Below are 26626 nucleotides of genomic sequence, written 5' to 3'. Positions count from 1 at the left end.
ATGGTGACCTGCTGTAGGACTACAAGGTTACTCTGTACATTATAAACATATCAGTTTATAATATGTTCTTATGTACATTTTATAGCCTATAATGCATGTAAAACACAAAGCTCATTTATGTTCATGTTTCTTAAATGGACAACGTTTAGAATTATGATTGCTGTTCTATTATTTGTGTAAAAGTGAATATATATATATATATTTATACATACACACACACACACACACTTACATGTTGGCTATAAAACAATTACCATGGCAATCACAATAATTCCAAATCCAATCAGTACACGAATTAAATGAACCTGTTTGTACAGTTCAAGCGGCGTGTTCGTCACTTCAGCACTCTTAACAGACTTTCAGAAAAGCCCGCTCACAGTAACGTGCACGAGAACAAAGCGCGTTATTGCGCAAGATTAAAAAGCTGTGCTCGAGCACAAAGCGCATCCTCGCCCGAATTTACGCTCTTTGCGTAGAGAAGTGTCGACAGTGACAACAGCGCCTGCTACGGTCACAAAATATCACGGGTAACAGAACATTTGTAACACCGGCATGTATGGCTTGTTTTTCCAAATGCCATAATGTCAGACAGACGATCACAGCTGTGCAGTTAATCCAGCTCACATACACACATAGACACTCTTAGGGTTTGATATATATTGTAAGAGATGCAGCGAACAGACTTCAGAACATCATTCCTCCAGCATAGATCAGTCAAATCAAGTATACCAGAAGGTGGCGCTCATTTACTGATGATAGGATTATGGGATGTTAATTCTGTAGGGCATCATTAAAGAACTGATGAAAGTGATCTAGTGCAGCAAGATAGATGAACTATGAGTCGTGCTGCTGTGTTCTGAATCATTTCTGTTGGTTTGATTGAATCTAGAGCATTGCACATGTCAAGCCTAGAACAGACAAGAGCTCTTCAGTATGCTCAGTAACATGAATGAATTGAGGCTTTTATATAGCGCCATATACAATCATACAAGGGGTTCTCTCCTCAACCACCACCAGTGTGCAGCATCCACCTCAATGATGCCACAGCAGTCACTGTGCGCTCTCCACACACCAGCTACAGGCGGAGAGGAGTGCCAATCAGAGGGTGAGGATTACTATGACCATTTTGGGGTATCTGGCCAGACACCAGGCTACACCCCTGCACTTTACAAGAAGTGCCATGAGATGTTAAATGACCACAGGGAGTCAGGACACCGGTTTCCTAATCGTCCGAAGGACAGTCTCGTGTCCTCATCACTCACCCTACTAGGGCATTAGGACCCACTGCTCTCACGAACACCTCTTCCAGCAGCACCCTACTGTAGCTTTCCTAGGAGGTCACTCATCCAGATACTGACCGGGCTCAGCCCGCCTTAGCTTCAGTGGTCAGCCAGTCCTGGGCTACAGGTTGATATGACTGCTATGAACATACGATCTGATCATCCTGATGAAAATACACCTGATAGTGATGTTTTCTGTCTGGTGTCGTGTTCATCAAGTTAAATAGTGTAGATTTTAATGCAGAACAGACTCATACTGCACCACATTGACAACATTAAATGGATTCTGTTACCAGTCACCAATGACAGTGATATTTTTACATACATGTTATCATACACCTGACTCAGACAACACATTACATCTGTGATGCTTTTTCTGTCAAAAGTCTCGTCTCATATCCAAAACAAGTGTTTGTAAAAGATTTCAACATATAACTTCCATATCAATCTTAAAAAAAAAGTGCAGACTGTATTGTAAATCTAGAAGATTTGTTGTTGACAGAACGCTGAAGGAAGACAGAAACCAGAGAGTTTTCAGACCAAATACTTTATTGAATCACGGAATAAAAGATTTCATACATTTACATGATGTTTGTGATATTAATGTGCTTTCACTCGATTCTTCAGGTGGACACGCTGACCGCTCGTCTTTATCTGCATTTTCTTCTCTGCTCGTGTTGTACCTGAGGAATAAACAAAAGATTTAAACAAAGTTTGGCAAATTATACCTGAAACCTGCATTTCACTCTGAAACAGAGTCTTGCTAAATCAAGTTTTTACAGGAGCATGAGAAGGATATTTTTTTAATTCAATTTATAAACAATTTTACATTAAAAGCTGATTGAGGTTATGTGAGTTCAGTCATGTGTTCATCTCAATATCATTCACCTCATGACAAGCATCAGATAAATGTACATGTACAAGTTCATGATGTTTCGTGCTGGACACGGAATGTGTGTTAGTTACCTCTCCATCTCCATGACGACCAATCTTCATCATCATCATCATCATCACAATAAAGACATCTGCAGTCTTCACACAGGTCAGATCGTTCTCTTGGTTTCATCCAATGACTTCCTAAAATCATCTTTCGTGTCTCATGATGGGTCTTGACTTCAGCGCTCTCGTGTCTTCTGCAGGAATGAGAATCTGAAGGTTTTGGGTCAGTTTTACACGAGCAGCGAGGCGTCTTTATTGAGTAATGAGAAACACATCCACAGCTCACGGCAGCGGTGCCGCCACACTCATTCCTGCCTGATGGTCTTAGTTTCCTCCTCGTCGTCTTCTGTTTGAGAGGAGATAATTCAGGACTACCGGTCTGCTTCCCTTCAGGTCCAGGGTTTTCAACAGGAGATCTACAGACACCACTGAGCTTTTTCTGTAAAGCAGGTAACTTACTGTAGTAATAAACATTCCCCAAGTCAGCCAGCCAGCTTGTTGAAGGGCGGTATGGAGAGCCACACTTATGCAACGCTTGACGTTTAGTGGACTCAATAGTATGTTGATTCTTCTCTTCAGGAACAGCGTGACTCTCTGGAGTCTTTTGAGTTTTGAGAATGGATGGCACGTACGGCATCAGAGACTCCACTGACCAGACCGAAGCCTCCAGCTGACTGTAGTTTGTCGACGGGCGGTGTGGAGAGGCGTGGCGTTTAGTTGACTCCGTATGTGGATTCCTCACTAGAGGAACAGCATCACTCTCTGGACACTTCTGAGGGGTCAGATGACCTTTCCCGATCATCCAGTCGCCAGACGGCACATACGGTGCCAGAGACTCAACTGACCACATGGAAGCCTCGAGCTGGCGGCACGTCTGCGTGTCAAAGGTCGTTGAAGGGCCGTATGGGGAGCGGTACCTACGGAACTCTCGATGGTGCCGTTTAGTCGACTCAGTGGTGTGTTGATTCCTCCCTACAGGAGCAGTGTGACTCTCCGGAGTTTTGGGAGAGCGGAGAATGGACGGCACGTACGGCACCAGAGACTCCACTGACCAGATTGAAGCCTCCAGCTGACTGTACGTCTGAGTGTCAAAGGGCAGCCGCAGAATCTTGAAGTTGTGTTTGGTCTTCTTCAGGTGACAGGTTCTCTGCAACTCACAGCATTGATCTGCTTCAAAGCTCTTCTTAACGTTCCACGCGTTTAGTTTAGGACATGCTCCACATGACGGAGACATGCCAACCTTACAAACCGGGAGGCAATGCTTCCTCAAGTATCCAGCATCAACTCCTTGTTTATCTTTTCTAATAGCCAATGAGCGGTAAGAGCACAAAACCACATCCTCGGAGTGCATGGACCCCACGCTGCATTGCAGAAGATCCCGGGCGTCATTACAGGTGAGCTCCGTTTCACTAGTTCGAATCATCTTTAATCTGGAAGGCGTTTCACTGCATTTGATTTGCACCCGTTCTGCCTGGAGGAGGATTTCACTTTTGTGAAGCGCAGACACAGCAGTGGTGTTGATGGTATTGCTGGACACAACTCTATTGTGAGTGAACACGGGCGTATCTTCAGCACAAGCTCCAGAGTTGTTTTCTGCAAAGCTGGCAGACGCAGACACTGGACTTTCACAACCCGTTCCTCTACCCGACTCTGAGCCCGCGTGAGAGTCTTGTGCCGAGCCGTGACACGCAGGCTCGGTCTGAACCTCCGAGCTGACCATCACGCGATTTTGGGGCATGGCGGTTTGACAGTGGAAGCGGTTGGCCTGGTGGGAGATATTTGGAGGCAGGTGAGGGTTCATCATACGTCTGTGATCCAACATGTGCACCTGAGCATGAGGAAGCATGTATCCAGAGACGTCCAGATAAGGAGGCAAGCCTAATGATGGCATCACCATCCCATAACCTAAAAAAATTAAAACAAAACCACATCTACATCAGACCATCTTTAGTGACACGTGTGATGATGTGATCACATTTATTCGAGCAATGATAACTGATAAGATCTATGTTAAGGCTTTTCTCTCTGGTATAGAAACCAGGTTCATCTCTTCACATTGTGACACTGTGTCAAACTGAAAATTATTGAACTAAACCCTAGAGACAATACAGATGCACTTCTCTTATGGAGCTTTAAAAACCGGCTCAACTGTTATTTTTAACTGAACCAGTCCTTTAACAGACGAGGAGTTATTAACGCATGCCACATTTATATTATCAAGAACATTATTTGCTGAATGTTAATGACCTCATCAATGTGCAAAATAATAACAACAACCCATAAGAGATATCTCCTCAAAAGGAATTTTCCAAAAAATGAGAAAATGGTTAAACATGAGCATACATACATACCTAAGCCAGGGAACCCTGTGTACGGCACATATGGAGCAGACAGAGGCCATTGATATGGCATGAGCGGTTGAGGGTTGGGAATGTAAAAGGGATGTCGATGAAACTGCTGGTCCTGATGTATGAGCCGAGCGCTGTGTCGCGGGGCCTGTGAATGTACATCTGATACACCTCCAGAGAGCTCTTGAGCAGAGACAGCAGCCATCACTGCCACACACCACCAGACATTCAGCATCAGTGTGTAAGACAACAAGAAAACAAGAGAAAGGAAATGTGTTTCTGAATCGAAACTAGTCTGCAACAGATTGACAAACACTGGCAGTACATGTAGGAGTCCATCAGCCCTCACAGTGGAAAAACATTGATCCACACACACTTCATTGCTTTTGTGTGTGTGTGTGTGTGTGTGTGGACTTGGTTTTTATATGTTAGTGGGGACCTAAACCTGAATGCACACCAACTCATGGGGACTCGTGTCACTGTGGGGACCAAATTTGAGGTCCTCACGGGCACAAAGGATTATAAATTGTACAGAACGATTATTTTTGAAAATCTAAAAATGCAAAAAGTCTCAACGATCTTTAGGGGTTGGGGATAAAATATACAGTTTGTAAAGTGTACAACTCATTACGCCTAGGGACTGTCCCCACAGAGATAATAAAACATACATGTGTGTGTACACATAAGTGAAATGCTTATTGCAGTGACAATTAAAACAAAAAAGGGTCAAGTTTGCTTACCTTAATCAAACCGACTTTGGCACGGAAGTCTTTCACCGATCCAAAAAAAACACCCTCAGATTTAAATCACGGGCCTGTTGTGAATCCACAGAAAGCCACACCCACATAATCAGACGTGTTAATTAGCATTCGGCCACGCCCACACAATCAGACATGTTAATTAAAATGATCCTGATTAAATAGCACTAGAATTATTTTTGGCAAAACACATATCAGATGCTTGAAACATCGGAACCGTTGCACTTACAGAGACTTAAGAGTTGTGTTGGACTTCATGCGGCACTGCGCAGAACGATCTCGCGATATTGTGATGTCATACACCGATCGCTCTGCGCAGTGCCGCACGACGACCCCACTTCTGCACTTTAAAGCCAGATGACTCTCTCGCCTTCTAGAATTATTAAACGTTATTAACACACAGCTCTTATCGCACACATTCCATTGTCTTTCCGGTTCAAGTAAACGCCGTCCGTCATCTCATAATAGGCAAGCCGGAAGTGTCCTGGCCCCGCCCCTTCGGCGTCGCTGCTTGAGTTCTCGCGCTGTTAGGCTGCGGCTAGTAAAGCTGAATGAAGCTACTTCTTAAATTAGCCCTCACGATGCGCGGAAGACATCGTTGAACCACGTCGTGTTAAGTATACACTGTTCGTGTTTGATTTCTGAAGTGGACGATCGATGTTGTTTATTGTATTTATATAAAGTTCCGTGTTAAACTCCGTGAAGTTGTGCTGTTAGGATGAGCGCAGACGCGGCTAGCAGCGTTAGCATATGTCATACCTGCGTATGGTGATGAATTTGAAAGCTAAAGCAGCATTGATCCAGGGGAACATGCTTTAGAGTTTAATTAACACGCTGAGATCGAGTTCGTTATGATCGGACACTTTGACTGAAGCATATCGCGTCAGATCGCTGCTAACCGGCCGCCCTCTTGCGGTGTTTGTCCATGAGCTTCGGCTTTGTGTTGTGATCCGGCAGCCGGAGCTCACTGCTGCTCATCGGAGGTAAGGTGACCTCTGTCTACTCTTACACCCCGTTTATTAAAGACAAACACCTTACTGACATACTAACATGATGTGTTTATTGATGTTGAGATCACAGTCACTTAACTCCGTGTTCGCTCGTGCTCGTGTGGGCTGGTGGTGAGCTCCTGATGAGATTTACTGGAACCCGCTTCTGTCCCGCCAATATAAAAACATCATCATCATCCTAGAAACCCGAAAGATGGACGCAGTTTACACTCACTGCTGATGTCATCATGTCTGTTTACACCTGCTCCTTGAGTTTTGTTTTGGTGTGTTTGACATGATTCTGCTGTACATGTGTGAGACATTCAGACCTGCTCCCTGAGAGCACACCTACATCTCGCAGACGTCTGCAGTTACATCTGCACTACGTTTTTTGTCTTGTTTGCTCATATGCAGTACGCCTCTGAGACGTCAGATGGACATTGACCAGATGTCTGTAATATGTTTATAATTTACTATGTATTTGAAACTTTTGAAGTTCATCAGATGTTTTACACAGCAGATGTTTTCCAGATCTTTAGGACACATCTTGCATATGTGACTGTGTTGTCTGGGATGAGTCATGGGTCAATTTGTTCAAAGAAAATGAATCAGACTGGTTTAGATCAGTCACAGTAGAGAACCAGTTGACAAACTATTCAAACAATTTCAGCCACATTCCTGCTTAACACCTTAAAACAAGGTTTTGTTTGCTTGTGAAAACAAAAAAGCACTCCAGCTGTTGTGTCTGTGAATCTGAATCTGAAGCATTACAGCGCTTCTGAGTGGAACAATGCTGGTCCATCACTTGACCTCTTAGGGGTGTGTGCAGGGAAAGTAAGGGCAGAATACCATAATATCTTGACTGATTTTACTGAAAAGCAATACAAAAGTTCCACATGACATTGCAGTTTCTAAGAAAAGCTGCAGTAAGTCATTTCAGACTGCAAAATTGACAGGAAAGTGCTGTGAGATCCTGAAGGAAGTGCATTTATGTGTCTCTGTATAACTGTTGTGTTCACTTTTGTCATGTTCCTGTAGAAGAAGGGTGTGTTTAGCCGTGTAACATGAGTCATCTCCATGTGCTTGACAGGTACACTGGACTACACGTGCACTGATGTAGACGTCTCTACCTCACCTCTTCTTCATCTAGCAATCCCGGCATCCTCTTGAACATCTGCTGATTGACGGTGTCGGTCAGAAGGACGTGACTCGGACAAACGAAACCCATCCGCTCTGGTTTGAATCTGGTCTCAAACTCATGGGATACGATGTCGGAGGTTGGAGAGCGTCGGCCGGTCAACACAGACTACGCTGTTTCTGTGCTGGAGCAGCTAAAGTTCTTCTATGAGCAGAAGTTATTGACTGACATCACACTACTGGTGGAGGACACTGAGTTTCCCTGTCATAAGATGGTGCTGGCCACCTGTAGCTCTTACTTCAGGTGAGGACACGTTGATGTGATCTGACAGATTCCCTCATATACACGTCAAGCACATGATGACAGAACCTGGACGTCTGGTGTGGGATAATAATGTACATTCAGCAGAATAACCCCTGACCGTGTCAAGAGAGGCTCTTTCATCACACTGAACATAACCAGCTGCCTGTACATTATTCCACTTAGTACAGGGTTACTTACCTCACGAGTTAGTTATGGAATATATAAATATTGATTTAAAATAGTTTAGTAGCTCATTTGTAACAAATACAAACCTTAATGAAAAAAAAAACAGTTGGGATTTAAGACACTGTTCAAAGACTTTTTTTGTTTGTAAATGGAATCATATAAAAGTATTTGAAAAGCATATTTATTTTGAAAACGTTATTATCAGGGAATAGTAGACCTTGGAATACTGAGACTGGCCAATCAGAATCAAGTGTTGCAGAGAGCGGTGTAGTAAACAATGGTAGACATTTGAAAAGTGAACTGTAAATGAAGCTGTGGTCATGAATTTCCATTTCATTTAGTTTAAATGTTCAAACAAAAGTCAATGAACAAAGATTTTGAAGGTGCTATTGTTTTGTGTCTTGTAGGGCCATGTTCATGAGTGGACTCAGTGAGAGCAAACAGTCTCATGTTCATCTTCGAAATGTTGATCCTTCTACTCTCCAGACCATCATAACTTACGCTTACACCGGTAACCTGCTCATCAATGACTGCACTGTTGAACCCCTCTACGAGACTGCGTGTTTCCTTCAGGTCAGAAAGACTTTTATTTCCACATCTTCACCTCTTGATGGGTTGCAAGTTTAAAATGAACCAATGAAATGATTTAGCATCTTCGATATTGAAAACCTCCTTTTATCGTTAAGCTGTCTGAAAACAATGAACACAAGAATGTGATGCTGTATTTCCGTTATCATAACTTCACTTATTGATGTAAAACTTTACTGATCATAAATTGTTTTAGAAGGCTTCTCCAGGTAGAGCTACATCACATGTGTAATTTTATTATCATTCTCATTTTTCTTAATCATCCGCAGTATGGGTTTGTTTTCGGAGACAGCGAGAGTTTGTAAAGAGTGTCAGCGCTAAGTGATTTCTCATCTTCTCGCAGGTTGAGGATGTTTTGCTGCAGTGTCGAGATTACCTGGTGAAGAAGATCACGGCAGAAAACTGTGTGCGGATGCTGAGCATCGGCGACCTGTTCAGCTGCCCCGAACTGAAGCAGAGCGCCAAACGGATGGTGGAGCACAAGTTCCCGGTGGTGTACCGGCAGGACGCCTTCCTGCAGCTGTCGCATGAACTCCTGCTGGACCTGCTGAGCAGCGACAACCTCAACGTGGAGAAGGAGGAGACAGTCCGTGAGGCGGCCATGCTGTGGCTGGAATACAACATGGAAGCGCGCTCGCAGTACCTGTCGTCCGTGCTCAGCCAGATCCGCATCGACGCGCTCTCTGAGGTGACCCAGCGTGCCTGGTTTCAAGGGCTGCCGCCCAACGACAAGTCTGTGGTGGTGCAAGGCCTGTACAAGTCCATGCCAAAGTTTTTTAAGCCCAGACTGGGCATGACCAAGGAAGAAATGCTAATCTTCGTGGAAGCCGAGCCGGCAGCCGAAAGCCACCCAGTGGTGATGGGCCCACGCCACACGGTGGTCTGCTACAGCCCGCAAGCGGAGAAAGTGTACAAACTGAGCAGCCCGCCTGGAGACTTGCAGAAGTTCGGCACGCTGGTCACCCCGGACAACGATGTCTTCATCGCCGGTGGTCAGATCCCACTGAAGAGCGCTCTGGCCAGTCACGGCAGCAAAAGCGGCAAGCTGCAGGCGGCCTACTGTTCGGTGGACAGCTTCTACTGGCTGAATGCGCAGCAGAACGCCTGGGTGGCCAAAACGCCCATGCTGTGTGCTCGCACCAAGCCATCGCTGGTCTACTGCCAGGGCTTCATCTACGCCATCGGCGGCGATAACGTGGGCGGCGAGATGAACAAGCGCACGGTGGAGCGCTACGACTGCGAGCGAGACGAATGGAGCATGACTAGCCCTCTTCCCTGCGCGTGGAGCTGGAGCACGGCGGTGACGGCACGCGAATGCCTCTATGTCATGACCCACGACCTTATGTACTGTTACTTTCCCCGAGGCGACACCTGGGTTGAAATGGCCACGCGGCAAACCAGCCGCTGCTTCGCCTCTGCCGCCGCTTTGGATGGCCTGGTCTTCTACATCGGTGGCCTGCATGTGGTGGGCAACTCGGGCCTGCGTCTGCCGACCAGCACCATTGACGGCTCCTCCGTGACGGTGGAGATCTACGACGTCAACAAAAACGAGTGGCGCCTCGCCGCCAACATCCCGGCCAAGAGATACTCGGACCCGTGTGTGCGGGCCGTGGTCCTGCTCGACACGCTATGCATATTCATACGCGAGACGCACTTGAACGAGCGGGCCAAGTACGCGCTCTATCAGTACGACCTGGAGCTGGACCGCTGGTGTTTGCGCCAGCCTGTGTCTGAGCGAGTGCTCTGGGACCTGGGGAAAGACTTCCGCTGTGCGGTGGGTAAACTCTATCCGTCCTGCCTCGAAGAGTCGCCGTGGAAGCCTCCGACCTACCTCTTCTCTCCCGATGGAGCCGAGGAGTTTGAGGTGGAGGACGACATGGTGTTGCTGCCTCACGTATAGCTGTAAACCTGTCATTTATTCACCGCTCTAGAAGAATGAGCTTGAATTTCATTGGACCTGTTCTGGGCCATCTGGCCGTAGAGATCAAAAATGGGGAGAGCGCTCAATTTTACTGGCTCGTGTCTGAGCTGACAGTAACTGATGATGTCTTTTTATTTCTGTTTTTATTGTAAGTTGAATGATGTAAACCAATGACAATGTGACCGTAAGATTAAACCTTCTTTGGTGCAAAATGGCAACTTGTACACTCGCATGATATGCTTCCCTGTTCCAGAATGATCACTTGTGGTCGCATTACACTTAACGCTTCCATTGTCCGCTGGTTAGGTAACTTATATGATTTTCTGCCTAACTCTGTATTATTGTAGTTACTTCGTGTGGTGTCTTTGTTCCCTCGGCTGACCCTCAGAAGTCTCACATCCACAAAGCCTGGATTAATTTCCTCGGGGTGCCTTAAATCTGCTTTTTAACTCCAATAAATAAAAGTTCCTGACCAATGCTTCTGTACTGGGAGCTGTTCTTCACTAAGTGATTCAGCTCTGATGGTTAGTTTGTCATAAGGAATGTGAACTTTCCTCCCTCCATCTTATCATTCGACAGAGAGCCATGAGATGTTTAGTATCATAATAATGTGCCTCTAGTAAAAACAGTTGCCCTGTCATTGTAGCACAGCGAGCACATGTACGTCTGTAACTTGTCTGTGAAAGAGCTGGCAAACATCTTGGAAAGATCAGTTTTACATGCTTTCTAAACATCTTACAGACGTCTTCTAGATGTTTATCTGACAGCAGACCTTTCAGACAAATATTTCAGATGAGCAACAATAGAAAAATGGCTTGCAGATGTAAATGACATCTACAAATGTCATTAACATATAATCAGATGTATGAATGCTATCAGGAAAGTGTTTATTATTGTCATGATTATTATTTTAATACTTTGGTGAGGAGGTTTTGTAGGGGTCTAGAAGCAGCATGCGTATTTTTTTCCATGGAAATGATACTGCCGCAAGAACACTGCCATTTGTTTGAGCAATTAGACCTCAAAAAAGGCAACAAATGTTAATGACTAGTTCCCCTAAAACTAACGTTTCTGTCATCATTTACCCACCGTCGAGTTGTTCCAAATCTTGTTCTGGGGCCGTATTCACAAAGCATTTTATCTTACCACTAGGAGTACTCCTAAATCGCACTAAAATATTTTAGCTAGGAGTTTTCTCTTAAAAGTTATTCACAACGCCTTTCAGACCTACTTTTACTAAGGAAAAATGACAACTCCTAAACTAAGAGTGAGTCTTCGTTGCTATGGATGACGTCAATTCTCAGGCACGAGCTTCCTCGCAATGATCACGGTGATTGGTTGTTAGATGACAGGGCCATCATGCGGAACATTACACAGACGCACCAAATCATGGAATCACGACATCTAAATATGTCTGTGTCCTACATTACACAAAATAATAATAATAATAGTAATTTCATCGAATTGCATATACTGTATAATGACATGTTTGTGCAGGCCCCAGTGAAGTGTAATTCTAAAAAGGCAGAGACAGATAGAAAAGTCGGGAATTAAATTAAAATAAATCAAGGTATCTTAATACCCTAATGAAAACCGCCACATGCCTAATAATGAAAAACGACACTTGCATTAACTGTTGCTTGGTTAATTGACATCCTATTAGCCTTAATAGACTACTTAAAGCAATGAAATGTTGCTCCTATTGAAGTAATGTAATAGTTGAAAGACGGTGGATTATGAACTCGCCAAAACGTAAAAGAAAGCCCAACTGGACGCAAGATCAGTTACTGCTGCTTGCCCAGTTGGTGCTGGAAAAAAAAACATAATAAAAGGGAAATTCGGCACTGGGATATCGCTAGATCGTCGGCGTTACACAATTGCATTTTTCCCGTTGCCAGGTAGCGAAGTGTTGTCAAACATTTCAATTCGGCCCTGATTGGGTTGTTGCGAATAGTTGGCGCTGTTATTGCATCCCTCACAAGATCCACAACAATCAGTATTCCCTCACGGTTAAGGCGGTATCTTTGTATTAACTCCGTGTCATTAAGTGTCTCCAATACACTGCGTCGCACGGCCATTTTAAGATCCTTTGTGAATAGGTCTTAGTGAGTTAGGAGTCCTCTCGACTTCTTTTAAGCTGTCCCAGACTTAGGTGCTACTTTTAGGGCTAAAATGCTTTGTGAATTACTCTTAGTGAAAAAAATTAGGAGTCCTAAAGTTGGGAGTGACACGCCCATTATTTTTAGGTGTTGCTCCTAAATTCGCCAGTTAGGACCTACTTTTAGCCTTAAAATTCCTCGTGAATACGGCCCCTGATGAACACAGAGAAAGATATTTAAAAGAATGTTTGTAACCCCACTATTCTTTTGTTCAGTTAAACACGGTTGAAAGATATTTTGAAGAATGTAGGACAGAAAACAGAGGCACTTTTGCCTACTATGGTAGTCATTGGGGTCCAAGAATTTCTTGGTTACAAGCTTCAAAACAAAGACATCTCTACAGGTTTGGAACAACTAGAGAATGGGTCAGTCATGACGGAATTTTCATTTTTGGGTGTCTGCTGACTGTCCCTTTAAGCTGAGTTGCTTTAAAAAAAGAGGCGGCTCTATAAGAAGTCTAATTACATTTTGGTCAATAATTCTGGAACCTTGTTGGCCAGAAAAGAATCATTCCTCTAAATGGTTTCAACCAAAACAAGTTCTGCCACTTGAGTTTTTTTAACATAATTTTGGGGAAAGGAAACAAGGATTGCTCACATACTGATGTCTGCATTTCCATCTGTCATATGTTTGGACACCGCAGATGTTTTTCAGATCTTTAGCAGACATCTTATAGACGTACATGTGCTATCTTGAGGATCAAAATCATCCCCATTTATGTTTTTAAAAGAAACAAACTCGTACTTTTCGCGTGCGTGTATACACGTTGCGTAATGCGATTCACCAGAGCAACATTAAAAGATCAAAAGTTGTTGAAATTTAAAATTGTTCCCATATCTGATTAATAATGTACGGTCCTGTCTAATGATCTGTGTCATGTGGTCTTCTCTAAACGATTGTTCAGGTCTGATGATCTGTGTCACGTGGTCTTGTCGAAGCGATTGTTCAGGTCTTATTTCAAAATGGCGGCGGTAGCGACAACGAACCCTTCTCAGCTCTTACCACTCGGTATGTGCGACTTTTTGTCTTTGTAATGAAGTCGTTTCATTATTTAAATATGAATGTTTGTTGAGCCGAACGAGTCTTGTGCCCTCGGTTGTTTAATTCCAATTTAGTTTTTATAGCGCTTGTCACAATTTTGTATTGTTGCAAAGAAGCTTTACACAAAATACACCTTAGCATAAGAACAGTATGGAAATAAGGTATTTTTGGCTTTTAATGAAAACAGGATAATAATGATATACATGCTATTAAGGTGTTGTGTTCAAATGCGTTAAACCATGATTCATCCCGCGTTCAGATATGAATCCCAGAAACTATACGTTATGTTAAGTTAATGAATAAAGCAATATAATCGACTGTTGTCGAACTTGTGCATGTGAGGCATCTGTCCTTAACCATTAAGAAAACAATGTTTTTAACATTAAAAAAATACTTTATACTTGCGTTTCCCGCCTGTAGCTTACGTCCACAGTCTTCAATATTTCTCTTCTTTGTGAGAAAGTGATTCATTCATACAGTGATGAAACAACACGAGGGAGTTCAGTGTTTCTGGACTTCACACATGCTTCTCATTTCTGCTCAATTGAGTTTGAGAAACACTCAAGTATGTTGAACTGCACAAAAGCTGTTGTAGTGTTCATACGGCGCTAAATCTTATTCCTGTGACTGCTGTGTGTGATGTTCTGATGGATTGTGTGATGTCTTTCAGAGCTGGTGGATAAATGCATCGGTTCGAGGATTCACATCGTCATGAAGAATGATAAGGAGATCGTCGGAACTCTGCTCGGATTCGACGACTTTGTCAGTATCCTTTAGGCATGATGTCAGCACCAACAGGCAATGATGTCATTAGATCTGATGATGACATCTTTAAAACCGAAGCTTCATCATTAAGTTAGATGATAACACATTTGTTGTGACAGAAACGGAAGGTTTCTTAATCAGATTCTCAGATATGGTCCTTGAGGATGTGACAGAGTTGTAGGTATCTTTAATATAACACTTGTGAAATGTTTTTCTTTACTCGCTGCACATGCGTCCAGCTGCTTCTCAGATGTGTGTTTCTCTCATTCAACATCAGTGCGCTGGAGCTAAATGTGTTGTTAGTTTCTCAGACGTTGACATGAGAGAGACATGCACTCTAGAAGCAGCCCATGTGCAGACACTGAAAACAAAGATGGTGGTGTGCTTGGAAGAGTTTGTTTTCAAATGCTTGCGTAGAGAACGGTTTTGTTTTAAACCTGCAGAATCAAATCTCACTTCTGCTTCTTGTGATGTCACAGTGAAATCACTCCAGAGGGAAGACGGATCACCAAACTGGATCAGATTCTGCTGAATGGCAATAACATCACAATGGTAAAATAATCCGTCATACACTCAAACAACAGTCCAGTACTCATACTGACACAATGAGTGAAGTGTGTAGCCACTCCACATCACAACACCAGTAAACATTTGATGACTGTGGGAAATCCTTTGTCAAATTCCTGTTTGCCATTATTTTGATTTGAAATGAAGTGTTGACGGAGGAATGAAGAGCTGCTTTAGTGTGTATAAAGCCCAGGACACACGGAACTGACGGTCAGTCTTCAGACAGTTTCTGGTGTGTTTTGAGCGTGGCTCAGCTTTAGTTTCGTCAGTGTGTTCTGGTGATTGTACAACGGCGGAGCTCGGTTGCGAGAAAGAACACTCACATTGGCTGTCGAGCTCTACTAATGAGTGCACAAGGAAGAAAACAGGACTGACCAAAGAAAACCAGTGATGGTAAAGAGGGCTGCCACTGCCAGTGCCAGATAACAACTGGTGTGAACATCATTATTCTGTGTATATCTTCAGGTTTCTCTGATACAGTGGGCAGACACCTGCTGGTGTGGGACAGATTCCTTCTCTCACACTAGTTCACTGTCCAGTGTGTTCAAGTGCAATGTTTTCCACCCGATGCACATGTTTTATTAATGCTTGGTGTCTTTGCTTTGTAGTTGATTCCAGGAGGAGAAGGACCAGAAGTCTAAGCAGCAGATGATGAAAAACATTTTTGTTCATTGAAGATTTTTGTGCTTTTGTTGATTTCCTGAGGGTGTTTTTTTTCTAAAGTTTTTACATTAAGATTGTTTATTCTTTAAAGAATTGAAAAGGTTTTTGTAGACATTTGTTCCATGTTACAATAAAAGAAATCAGTGGCTCTGTGATGTGATTCATATACAGTGAGAGAAATAATGATTTGATCCCCTGCTGAAGTTTGCCTGCTTACAAAGAAATGAAAGGTCTAGTATTCTTATGATGGGTTATTTTAACTTATAGGAGACCAAATATCAACCAAATCAGGGGAAGGAAATGAATATTAAGGTTATAAATTGATTTGCATTTCAGTCAGTGAAATAAGTATTTGATTCCCTACAGATGACCAGCAAGAATTCTGGCTGCACAGATTGGTCATGTGTGTATATGAACCACAGATTAGTCCTGTCACTTTAAGAAAGTGCTCCTAACTCAGCTCGTTGTGTATATAACAACAGAATCTGTGTCTTCAACCTCTCCACCACCATGATCAAGACCAGATAGGTTTGAAAGGATGTCAGGGACAAGATTGTAGGCCTGCACAAACCTTGAATAGGCTACAGACAGAAGCTTGGTGAGATAATAACTATCAAATGCTCTTCCAAGATTTCCCCAATGGAGTAAAGATGATCATGAGAAAGGTCAAAGTTCAGCCCAGAACTACACGGAAGAAGCCTGTTAAATGATTTCAAGACAGTTGAGACCAGAGTTAGCAAGCAAACCATTGGTTACGTGCTTTGACACAATAGCCTGAAATCCTGAAGCACCCACAAAGTCCTTGTGCCCAAGAAGACCCGTCTGAAGTTTGAAGATGAACATCAAGAGGATTCACAGAAGGTTTGGAGAAAGTACTGGGAGACCAAAATTGACAACATTTTTGGAGTGAGAGAAATGTTGACCCAAGAACACCGTCCCTACAGAGAAGAACAGTGTGGGAACATTCTGCTTTAGGGCTTTATCTGCTACGGTCACAGGAAGACTTCACAGCATCGAGGGGCTGAGGGGCGGGCCACTGTACCCTAAAATCTTGGACGAGACCCTCCCCTTAACTAGATCACTGAAGATGGGTCGTGGATGTGCCTTTAACGTGAGAAAGTGGTGACCCATACCCGAAATGTGACCTCTGCTTTTAACCCATCCAGTGAGTAGTGAACACACGCACAGCAAGTGGTGAGCACACGTACACCCAGAGCAGTGGGCAGCTATCACTGCAGCGCCCGGGGAGCAAGTAGGGGTAAGGTGCTCCGCTCAAGGGCACCTAAATCCTTACCTGACACAAAACATATCGCCAAAACAACCAAAGAGTGGCTTAAGGAGAGGCACATTAAATGTCTCTAGAGCCCAGTCCTATAGATCATCTGTGGAGGCTAAAACAACAGCCAAGAAAGTTGAGTAAAATCTCTGCTGTCACATGTGCAAACCTGGTGAGCAACTATCATCTGACCTCAAGAGTTTCTCCACCGAGTACAAAGTTCTGTTTTGTTCGAGGATCAAATTCTTATTTCACTGACCGAAATGCAAATCAATTTATAATCTTTATATAACATTTTTCCTCTGATTATTTAAAATATTTTGTCTCTATCAGTTAAAAAACCCTATCATACAAATGCTAGACCCTTCATTTGTTTGTAAGCTGGCAAACTTACAAAATCGGCAGGGGGATCAAATCACTGTATTTCACATTTTCATTATTAGACGCAGTTTCAAAAAAACAGTGAACATTTTTATTGAAGTGTTTTAATAACAGATTTGAGGCTGTTCCTGTAAGATTTTGTCAAACATATAGAAATATTATTGAAAGCTGAAGGGTCTGGTTGTGTCACATTGAGCGTCTCAGTACATGGACGGCTTCTCTTCTCCTTTGGGGTTCACCACCTTCTCCAGGTTCTTACTGATGACATCATACAGTTCAGCCTGAGCACAAAGTCAACAGACAACACTTTCACATGAAATACACAGGATTCAGTGTGAAAGATCAGCTTAACTGGATGTGTGACAATTAAACCTTACAACTTTTACGGCAGCGTTTTTAAGAAAATCATTTCAATAAAATAAAACAAAGTTCTGACATTTGCAGGATATTTTTTCTGTTTAATGAATGAGAGTGAATTACTCACATAAAAGCCACGTAAATCAAGCACGATCACACGGATCTCTGAATAAACCGCTTCATCCTTCTCGTGCACTAGAGAACGATAATCCATCTGTAGAGGAAAATACTCTTCAGTTCATAAACTACGACTATAATCACTAGAATATAACATGACATCAGCAGTGAGACTGACGTGAATGTGAATAGATATTTCAATCCTACAAACCTCACTGGAAACTAACACAAGACAAAAATTCCCCCTAAAAAGTTTTTAATGAGTCATTCTCCTTAAATGAGCTAACTGTGAGCGGTAAAGGGCCAGTTCACCCAAAACTCTACTCACTAAAAGTCCCTCACTAATCTTAATCATTTACACGCCCTCAGAGTGTCACAAACCTGTAGACAAGTCATTGTTCTGATGAACACCCCACATTGAATCTCATTTCATCATCATGATTTTACTGAAACTGAATGAAGTAAGTTTGTATTGTTTAAGATTCATTGTTGTGTGTCTCTCACCACATGAGTTTCCTTGGAAGCTTTGGCCACAGCATCACCCCTCTCAGAGAAATACCTGTCAATCAACAAACACTTATCATGATCATCCTCACACCAGCAGATGAGAGAGTGAGTTAATAAACAAGCTCTTTTACTTGTTAATGTTGGTCTGAAAGGTCTCCAGCTTTGTCTTTACAGCAGTAATTCTCTCAAGGATTTTCTCCTAAAACATTTACCTCATGTTAGATACCAACACTAAAGCGTTGAAGATTTGGCCAAAAATCATTTATAAGTCATTACAGATCTTCACACACTTGAATTGCGACTCCAAAGTCATTTCCATCTTCTATTTTGGGAATCAGATGAGAGATCCAGCACGACACCTGAGAATAGAATGAACTGTCACACTTCAGTTGACTGTTTGTATCTTAGAGAAAATGTAACTGAAGGTCTTGAGAAGGTGTTTTTGCTTCCGTACAGTGATGCAGGTCTCCTTCAGAGCAACAATCTCTGGTTTCACAATATCCAGCAGCTTCACAACCCTCTCGTTCCCTTTGATGAAACCACACTTGGGAGCTGATGGAAAAACAATCAATCCCTTTAGATCTCACACGTGTGTTTTCTCTGCTGCTGGTTTGGTAGCTTTTATGCCTTCTAAATTATTTTATAAAATAATAATGAAGTTAATTAAGTCAACCGCCATCATTATGATTGTCTAGAAACATCAGTATCTGTAACATTACTCAGAACCTGTGTGTGTGTGTGTGTAACTGTACCTTTCTTCTTTTTCTCATCATCTTCATTCTTATCTGTCTCCATCTGCTATATTACATTTCAATATAACATGAACATCAATGAGTTTCTATACAGAGATGAGGAGATTGTGAGCGTGTCGGGTGTGTACTCACCTCATCTTCAGGAGCGGGGGGGTCGGGGATGGGGATGTCCAGGGGTGCATGAAGAGACTGCAGGTCAGAGATGCTCAATTCATCCCCCTGAATACAAAAACATATGTTGAACATATTCAATACATCCAATAATAATCATAAAGAGAAGTGAATGTAAGTTTACCTTGAGCAGACTGTCGAACAGAGAGATCTTCAGAGGAATATAGTTGGAGAAAAGCTCTTCTGCCTTCAAACAAACCAACATTTACTTACAACAACAAGTCAAACTCTAGGAAATGATGACAAACCAAAGACTTCATACCTGTTTATAAAGTGACTGACGATAGTTTTCAATCTGCACACAGAAATAAAACAAACACCTGTGACATGAGTTTACTTTCACTTTAAACCAGGAAGAGTGACTCAGGTTTTTACATTTCGTTATAAAGAGAACTACCATAGAAAACCCCAAAACAAACATTTGATTTACTGTATATACTACAACATATCTTCAGCCTTCGGACTCATTTGAAGTTTTAACATCGTTGTGTCATTTTCAGTCACGGCTTTAGGACACGACACGCGCGGGTTGAATGGGGTGAATTTGATTATTTTTCTGATGATAATAATATGATATTAGTATAATAAAGTCCTCTTACCCTGCGAGCATTATCAGTGTTTATCTTCAGTGCAGATCCTTTCGACATATTGACCTCGAACGACACGATGATGTGTTTGTTCTGGATCCTTTCAGCGATTCACTTTCACACTTTCGATTTCATCTCCACACGCCCACAATGTAACGACACAATGAAACGAAATTCAAAAATCAAGGGCTTCAGGTTTATATATTTAGGCTTTAAAACGAAGGTAATTTTTCGACAGTGTTGGACTTTAAAATATGTCCTGCATGTCCAAAAATTGGAGAAAGGCGATTTCTAATCAAACTGAGGTTTATTAATCAGATTAACAAAAATACAACGCGCTGGGTTGCTGGACAACAGTCCTCTGTCCTTCCCAGGAACAACAACCCCCACAGCACATATTCACAGCATTTATTGTTATTTCACGCCGATCTCTCTTCTGCCGGGGGCCGGGATCCCCCCTGCTTCCACCAATCCCAGAAGTCTTCTTTGTCTCCTCCCCTCCAATCACTGACTTCTTTTCCTGCATAGTTTCTGCAAAAGAACATACACAACATTCCCCACCCAGTATCTCTGTAGTCTCTGGAGAGCAGCATATTAGATCCCCCATCTCAGGCACTCTTATCATCTATCATAGTACATGTGTTTGTGTTTGTTGAACTGAGTACGCATTCCAGCATAAGGGACTCTCTGCTTCTGCTGTGGATTGGAGGAGAAGTTATTTTATCAGTTGCTCTCATCTGAACTCCCCTGCCTCCACCTCAGGATGGCCTCCTCTTTCACACACATTCCTGTTGCGAAGCACATCAATAGGCATATAGCTGTTTCACATCTATGACAGTATAAAATCTTATTTAAACTAACAACTCTTTGTTATAAAAGCATAATAATAAAACCATTTAATAAAATGACAATGAAAACACTGTAATAAATGTCATGATATAAAAACATATTCCCACAACAGCAAGCTCGAGAATAAAAAAACTTGCTCGTTTATGAACCATTCGGCCAGAAATTAAGTTTAAACAGGTGCACAAACATTTCTCTTTTGCATGACTTGTTTATGTTTTGAAGTGAATATAAAGTTTTATGTTTTTTAATCAAAAGCATTAGTTGAAATTGAGTAAAAGCACCAAATTGAACCCCAACAATATCAAAAGAACTCTCAGACTTTATATCGCAAGATCCTCAGAAGAGTGATGGCAACAGAGACAGGTGAGGAATGTAGTAGTGAGAGAACTCAATCTGTCAAAGAACTCAAAGAACTGAAAGTTAAACTAACAATTAAAGAATTATTTCAGAGTGCACAGAAAGAATCTAAAACACACCCTATTTTATTCAGGTTTCTGAGAGTGTCACGATTGTTACACAGAATTTAAGGTTGTAAATCTTTTTTATTATTATTATTATTATTATTAAGTCTGGTAGTAATATCCACTTCCTCCTCCATGGTGTTCACACTCCATCCCAATAGGTGGCGGATATGCACCAACAGCTGGTTTGCCAACCGCCATTAAACCAAAGAAAGAAAGAAAGAAAGAAAGAATAAAATGGGAAACTGAGAAGATTCGTGCCTTTTTTATATTTTTATAAGGATTCGCATGTATTTCGAGTTGTTTTAGCCTTTGGTGTGTGTGTGCGTGCGTGTGCGCTCATTTCCTGCTGGTGGCAGTAACACAACAGATGCGTCAGAGGACAAACACCCACAAAGAAGAAGAACCGGATACGCGTCACTCTCAGCTGTGGTCGTCTGTTCATTTGACTCAAACCGATGATATAAACTGATTTAATGTGTTTGACTTGTGCACAAAGAGAATCAATATAAAGGTAAAGACGCGCGTGTATTTACTCATATGGTTCGCATTTCTGCTTGCACACAATCGTTTGATAATGACTTTAATGAAGTTCATTCAGTGATGTGACATGTTTGAATCGATCAGTCACAGTTTATTGTTCACTTTTACATCGAGTGCTTCCTTCTTTCAGTTTTTAGGGTGTTTACTGTACTAGTATTGTGTAGATTGTTCACGTCATATTGTTTAAATAATCAAAGCATTTATTGTATTGCTGGTTTGTGAGATATCATTAGATGTTTTTACTCTGTCATATGTGTTATTTTTTATATATTGTGTCATGTTACTGTCGCCGTACGTCAATCTTAACACGACACATGGACTTCTATGGACATAAGTTTGTTCTTGAATGATATTACAACACAAACACCCATTTGGCCTTGACAATCATTGAAATACTTTTGACTGTGTGTGTTTTTGTGAGATGGCTGAGGTGGAGTTGTCGTGTTTGGCTTATGTGAAGATGTACCTGCACGCCAGTCAGTTTCCCCGCTGCAGTGTTAATGGACTGCTGTTATCCTCCAGTCCTGCAGGAGGCGCTGCTGTGTGCGTCACCGACTGTGTGCCACTGCTACACACACACCTGTCACTCACTCCCATCACACAGCTCGCGCTCACACAGGTAACACAACACACCTGTAACTACACAACATTACTCTATAAGATATATTGGTGACGGATGAGTGCTGCAGTGTATTTTTATTTTGTGTTGTGTAGTGCAGCACTGGTCATGTATTTCATTATGTCTGTCATCAGTTTGATCACAGATTCATAACACAATAAACATGACTTCTTGCGCCACAGGTGGATGTTTGGTGTTTGCAGACACAGCAGAGGATTGTGGGATATTATCAGGCTAATGCTTGTGTATCTGACAGCAGGTATTCCTTCATCTTTTTTTCTTACCTGAGTTGATTGAACGTCTATATTCAGTGTGATTGTGTTTCAGCCCGACACCTTATGCTTTCAAGATCGCAGACAAGATCTCAGAACAGTGTCACAATGCTGTCTTACTCATGGTGAGTTAAGTGTTTGTAACAGGTGCAAAAGTGCCTGTGAAAGGGTTAGTTTTTAATTGAAGGGAAAACTCTTTGTGTCAGATTGATGGAGAGAAGATGTTTCCGGGCTGCCGTGTGCCTCCTATCGTCATGTATGAGCGTAAAGACGCCCGCTGGACTCTCAAAGACAAACACACGTAAGCAGCAAATGTCAACGCACACATTTCTGTGTTTAATAAGACTTCATATTCACATGTTAATGACCTGTGTGTGTGTGTAGAATAATGCTCCGTCAGTGGGAGGAGACGTCTTCAGTAGCTCAGCAGCTCTTCACTTCTGGGGATCAGGCACTCTTGGTGGATTTCGACAGCCATTTAGATGACATCACAAAAGACTGGACCAATCAGAAACTCAATGCAAAGATCATGGAGCTGGTCTCTCCAGCTAATGGAAGGATGTGAATACATGTGTGTAGTGTACAGTATGTGTGTCAACAGACTGATCTTGTCATCGTCCATGATTTGTCTTTCACTAGAGATTGTGTGACAGTTTCTACACGATCAGTCCAGATACTGCCACAGTAACACACCCATATATGCACAAACATTTCCCTTAGTCTTCCAGACTCTTGAGTGTTTTATTAATGGTTTTAATTTAAAATAATGAAAATAAATGCACACTAACATCGAGTTGCATTTCTAGACATCTGATCTTGTCCTTTCCATTAAAATCAAAAGGATAGAATAATCAGTAATGTTTAATCTTAAACTGAAAATGTCATCTCACACATAAAGGGAATCTTTCTCTCACGATGTCAGTTTGATGGTTTGGGCAGAACGTCTGTTAACTCGTCCCCTCCAGCTGTCAGTCTGTCACCAGTGTCTAACAAAACAAACCTTGAGGAGACGAGTGAATGATCCTCAAGACAGTCAATTCCAGCTTTCTGCTCTAAATTCCATCTTCTCTTGTAGCGGTTTCAAAAAATACTGTAGTAAATTTTACTTTTTACTACAATTGAATAGATTCTAGTGTACTGTACAGTTCTCACTACAGTATATAGTTGTTTATTATAGTAATAATAATAATACATTACTCTGTAGTATGAATCAATGAACTTCAGTGAATAGTGTAGTAATTCACTGTTACTGTCACATTTTTAACACATGTATAATAGAGATTTATTATGGAAATGTTGAAAAACACTGGAGTAAATACTTCTTACAGAATTTGTCTTGTGCGTTGACTCTGATTTTATTTAAATCTGTAAAGTATTTTCGAATTATCTACGTCTTCATTTATTCTTTCATTTTTTTAACATTTATGGATTTGGCAGATTCTTTTATCCAGAGCGACTTGCATTCCCTGTTACTATAAGTTTGTTACCAAGTAACATGAAAATGTTCTTCCTCAGATCTGCTGTCAGAAGATCATCGCCATGATGACACAAAGTCAAGTGACAACAAAATTTGCATTTTAATGCATCTTACAGAAAAAAAACAATTAAATATGAATGATTTAACTATAATATTAGCGTTATCTAGGTACATATATATTGATTATATAAACATTGCTGGCTAAACTCTATCTGTTGTTAACTATGGTTTGTGTTTAATGCATATTGTGGGAGAATTTGATGATTATTGATTTCTCTATTTCACTAACTCATGCAGTCTGACTGACACAAAGCTCAGCAGCGGCTGATCTGATGCTATTACAGACGTTATGTAGCAGATGGTGAAAAAATTACAGAAGTATTGAGATGTAATGTTGATAATTACAGTGTGACAATTATTTCCACTAATTATCTACTGCTTACCTAAACATGATTCCTATCGGCGGTTTTGCTTTTTTAGTATTTCTTTCAGTCAGTGTTATTTCAAGGGCTTGTTATTTGTTGCTCTGACACATCAACAAAGTTGAGCGTAACTTCTCCTGTAGGTGATTGGCTGGCCAGGCTTTTGAGAATGGCAATGGAGTCTCTGAACGTCTGGACCTCTTGTATCTGAGACTGGGCCCATGGAAGAACGATCTGACGAAAAACAACATTTAGATGATGGAGAGGAATTATTGAGCAAACATTTGAATGATTGCATCCATCTTCAGCACATCACACACAAGAGACGTGTACCTTAATGATGATGTGTTTGTCAGACAGATCATCTCCTTCCATCAGCTCTTCTCCAAAACACAATGTGATGTCTGTCTGAGGTGGATTTCCACCGCTGCGGTAAGAGTCCAACTCTGATGACAGAAAAAAACACTTTTAATCAGCACAATAGCATCTGATTATTTAGTAAATGTCTGACATTTTATAAAAAGAAGAAAAGGTTTTATTCAGATAAATATTAAATATATATTTGTATACAGCAGCACCTTTTATAAATGAAAGAACACTTTACAAGATAGACAGTTAAACTGTTTTTTTACAACAGGTAAAAACAAAAAAAGGACGCATGCTCAAATAATAATCAAATCAGGTAATGATCACGCAGAAAACAAATACTACAACTTTATCTGTTATTCCTAAAAACTAAAACTGTTATTTATAAAAACAAAGAAGAGTTTTAAAACAGAGTGAAGATTATGAGTCATCTCATCCCATAGTGCTCATCAACACTTGTGAGTTTGACTAACAGGTCATCAATGCCGGATCTGACAGTAACTCTATGACAGGTTTTATAATCCAGTACTAGGAGTTTAATCTGAATGTGACAGATGAGTCAGTGAAGTTGGGGAAGAATTTAGGTGACAGGTACAGATTTATTTATGTGTTTATTTGATATGACAGTGGAGAACAGACAGGTAAACTTTTGGTTAGAGACAGAGGAGTGGGACTGGCAAAGGATACTTGAGAGAGGGAAATTTAGTGCACTGGGACTATATGTCGGCTCACTAACCACAAGACTATTGATGTCCACAGGTGCAGATTTTTGTTAAGTGTAAACACAGATTAAGAACCTAAGGACAGTCGCTATATAAGGAGTTACAATAGTCCAATCTAACACATGGATAACAGTTTTAGCATCTTTAACAATAAACTAGAGATTTTTACAAACAATATTACACTGCCGGAATAACCTGACTGATACTGTGTGATTCAGATCATTTAGAGTGGAACAACACCCCTAAATTTGGGACAGTTATTGAGGGAACGATCCAGACACAATCAATAAGGCTGTGTTCACATTTGACAAGAAAAAGTTGACAGCGTTTTTTAAGTTAAAAAAAAGCTTGCAGCGTTGTGGTTACAAATAGTGGCGGCAATGTTCAGAGGCAGCTTTTGTGCACGAAGGCAGTTTAAAGAGACATATTCAGAAAGGCTTCATAGGCAGCGTAACGGAAATCTATCTGAACTATAAATATTGAGCGTCTTTGCAACAACTAATCACATATATTTAAGAACTACATTACTAATTTCTCGCTAAAAATGCGATCAAAAAATAAACTTGAAAAAAATTAAATGCTCCAACAGGCGTTTTAGCCACCATTTTATTATCACCTTCCTCACATGTTTTTTATAGAAACCACAGGGCTCGCTACTCACTTGTCATTGGTAAGATGTGCAAAAGGTGCTTGATGTAGGCCTTTTTTTCAGAAAAGTTTTACTTTTTCAACTTCAAAAGACGCTCCGAGCTGCAGCAAAAGACGCCGGCGCTGGCGTTTAAAATAGCACTCAGGACATTTTTAAAAACACAGTTTGTTCCATAGGAGACGCTGGCAGCTTCAAAAATGAAGTCAAATGTGAACATAGCCTTAATGTGTCATGCTGGGAAAAGCTTTTGTCTACATTTAAGTATCTGAATAGGTCTTTAGGTTCTTAAAGACAGGAAACAGTGAAAGAGAGAGGACAAATAAGGTAGGTTAATCAGAAAAACAAACCTGAATATCATCTGCAAAGCTATGAAATTTAATACGTTTTTATGATCTCAAGTGATAGCACATAACAAACACCAGAGGACCAATAACAGATCCTTGAGGTACACCA

General features: G+C 41.4%; 6 protein-coding genes across 10 annotated transcripts in view; 3 read left to right on the top strand and 3 right to left on the bottom strand.

Annotated features, from left to right (window-relative positions):
- Window positions 1-1833: 1833 nt before the first annotated feature.
- buc2l (bucky ball 2-like) lies at window positions 1834-5668 on the bottom strand. Its single transcript, XM_056771864.1, has 5 exons — window positions 5555-5668; window positions 5308-5381; window positions 4571-4774; window positions 2247-4124; window positions 1834-1963 (listed from the first exon to the last, which is right to left on the bottom strand). The coding sequence occupies exons 3-5, from the start codon at window positions 4770-4772 to the stop codon at window positions 1881-1883; spliced, it is 2163 nt and encodes a 720-aa protein (XP_056627842.1). The 5' UTR covers window positions 4773-4774; window positions 5308-5381; window positions 5555-5668; the 3' UTR covers window positions 1834-1880.
- Window positions 5669-5845: 177 nt separating this feature from the next.
- kbtbd2 (kelch repeat and BTB (POZ) domain containing 2) lies at window positions 5846-10664 on the top strand. Of its 2 annotated transcripts, none has more exons than XM_056771865.1 (4): window positions 5846-6308; window positions 7405-7755; window positions 8349-8514; window positions 8873-10664. In XM_056771865.1, exons 2-4 carry the CDS (start codon window positions 7583-7585, stop codon window positions 10427-10429), a joined length of 1896 nt encoding a protein of 631 aa, XP_056627843.1. In that variant the 5' UTR covers window positions 5846-6308; window positions 7405-7582; the 3' UTR covers window positions 10430-10664. The 2 variants fall into 2 exon arrangements, with proteins under 2 accessions (XP_056627843.1, XP_056627845.1); XM_056771867.1 differs by lacking the exon at window positions 5846-6308 and adding an exon at window positions 6330-6598.
- A 2864-nt stretch (window positions 10665-13528) lies between these two features.
- Window positions 13529-15793, top strand: lsm5 (LSM5 homolog, U6 small nuclear RNA and mRNA degradation associated). Its single transcript, XM_056771584.1, has 5 exons — window positions 13529-13617; window positions 14321-14416; window positions 14565-14592; window positions 14895-14967; window positions 15591-15793. The coding sequence occupies exons 1-5, from the start codon at window positions 13572-13574 to the stop codon at window positions 15621-15623; spliced, it is 276 nt and encodes a 91-aa protein (XP_056627562.1). The 5' UTR covers window positions 13529-13571; the 3' UTR covers window positions 15624-15793.
- Window positions 15794-17379: 1586 nt separating this feature from the next.
- Window positions 17380-20218, bottom strand: psme2 (proteasome activator subunit 2). Of its 2 annotated transcripts, none has more exons than XM_056771583.1 (11): window positions 19806-20218; window positions 19469-19501; window positions 19331-19393; window positions 19168-19254; window positions 19036-19078; window positions 18738-18835; window positions 18574-18642; window positions 18415-18482; window positions 18281-18335; window positions 17787-17873; window positions 17380-17583 (listed from the first exon to the last, which is right to left on the bottom strand). In XM_056771583.1, exons 1-11 carry the CDS (start codon window positions 19851-19853, stop codon window positions 17503-17505), a joined length of 732 nt encoding a protein of 243 aa, XP_056627561.1. In that variant the 5' UTR covers window positions 19854-20218; the 3' UTR covers window positions 17380-17502. The 2 variants fall into 2 exon arrangements, with proteins under 2 accessions (XP_056627561.1, XP_056627559.1); XM_056771581.1 differs by having other exon boundaries at window positions 19036-19081; window positions 19806-20215.
- A 1268-nt stretch (window positions 20219-21486) lies between these two features.
- On the top strand, window positions 21487-23344 carry emc9 (ER membrane protein complex subunit 9). The gene is made up of 6 exons (XM_056771662.1): window positions 21487-21617; window positions 22068-22265; window positions 22448-22524; window positions 22593-22662; window positions 22744-22838; window positions 22922-23344. The coding sequence occupies exons 2-6, from the start codon at window positions 22068-22070 to the stop codon at window positions 23100-23102; spliced, it is 621 nt and encodes a 206-aa protein (XP_056627640.1). The 5' UTR covers window positions 21487-21617; the 3' UTR covers window positions 23103-23344.
- A 746-nt stretch (window positions 23345-24090) lies between these two features.
- The window catches only part of irf9 (interferon regulatory factor 9), a 7611-nt gene continuing 5075 nt past the window's right edge, over window positions 24091-26626 (bottom strand). For all 3 annotated transcript variants that reach the window (XM_056771660.1, XM_056771658.1, XM_056771659.1), the window contains 2 exons: window positions 24770-24882; window positions 24091-24670 (listed from right to left, as the gene is read on the bottom strand). In XM_056771660.1, the coding sequence (XP_056627638.1) occupies window positions 24518-24670; window positions 24770-24882 (266 nt within the window). In that variant the 3' untranslated portion in view covers window positions 24091-24517. The remainder of the gene's footprint in view (window positions 24671-24769; window positions 24883-26626) is intronic.

This window comes from Triplophysa dalaica, chromosome 17 (genome assembly GCF_015846415.1).
Source record: "Triplophysa dalaica isolate WHDGS20190420 chromosome 17, ASM1584641v1, whole genome shotgun sequence".
Taxonomy (NCBI): domain Eukaryota; kingdom Metazoa; phylum Chordata; class Actinopteri; order Cypriniformes; family Nemacheilidae; genus Triplophysa; species Triplophysa dalaica.
This window is presented reverse-complemented; position numbering and strand designations above follow the sequence as displayed.

Coding starts and splice junctions, on each gene's coding strand:
- buc2l (XM_056771864.1), bottom strand. CDS start 4,772: ATGGCTGCTGTCTCTGCTCAAGAGCTCTCTGGAGGTGTATCAGATGTA. Junction 4,125..4,570: donor CACAGGGTTCCCTGGCTTAG/GTATGTATGTAT, acceptor TAATTTTTTTAG/GTTATGGGATGGTGATGCCA. Junction 1,964..2,246: donor GTCGTCATGGAGATGGAGAG/GTAACTAACACA, acceptor TTTATTCCTCAG/GTACAACACGAGCAGAGAAG.
- kbtbd2 (XM_056771865.1), top strand. CDS start 7,583: ATGTCGGAGGTTGGAGAGCGTCGGCCGGTCAACACAGACTACGCTGTT. Junction 7,756..8,348: donor ACCTGTAGCTCTTACTTCAG/GTGAGGACACGT, acceptor TGTGTCTTGTAG/GGCCATGTTCATGAGTGGAC. Junction 8,515..8,872: donor AGACTGCGTGTTTCCTTCAG/GTCAGAAAGACT, acceptor ATCTTCTCGCAG/GTTGAGGATGTTTTGCTGCA.
- lsm5 (XM_056771584.1), top strand. CDS start 13,572: ATGGCGGCGGTAGCGACAACGAACCCTTCTCAGCTCTTACCACTCG. Junction 13,618..14,320: donor TTCTCAGCTCTTACCACTCG/GTATGTGCGACT, acceptor GATGTCTTTCAG/AGCTGGTGGATAAATGCATC. Junction 14,593..14,894: donor CTTGAGGATGTGACAGAGTT/GTAGGTATCTTT, acceptor GTGATGTCACAG/TGAAATCACTCCAGAGGGAA.
- psme2 (XM_056771581.1), bottom strand. CDS start 19,853: ATGTCGAAAGGATCTGCACTGAAGATAAACACTGATAATGCTCGCAGG. Junction 19,255..19,330: donor TGTTCGACAGTCTGCTCAAG/GTAAACTTACAT, acceptor TTTTGTATTCAG/GGGGATGAATTGAGCATCTC. Junction 17,584..17,786: donor TTGATTTACGTGGCTTTTAT/GTGAGTAATTCA, acceptor CTTTGTGCTCAG/GCTGAACTGTATGATGTCAT.
- emc9 (XM_056771662.1), top strand. CDS start 22,068: ATGGCTGAGGTGGAGTTGTCGTGTTTGGCTTATGTGAAGATGTACCTG. Junction 22,525..22,592: donor GCTTGTGTATCTGACAGCAG/GTATTCCTTCAT, acceptor ATTGTGTTTCAG/CCCGACACCTTATGCTTTCA. Junction 22,663..22,743: donor ACAATGCTGTCTTACTCATG/GTGAGTTAAGTG, acceptor TCTTTGTGTCAG/ATTGATGGAGAGAAGATGTT.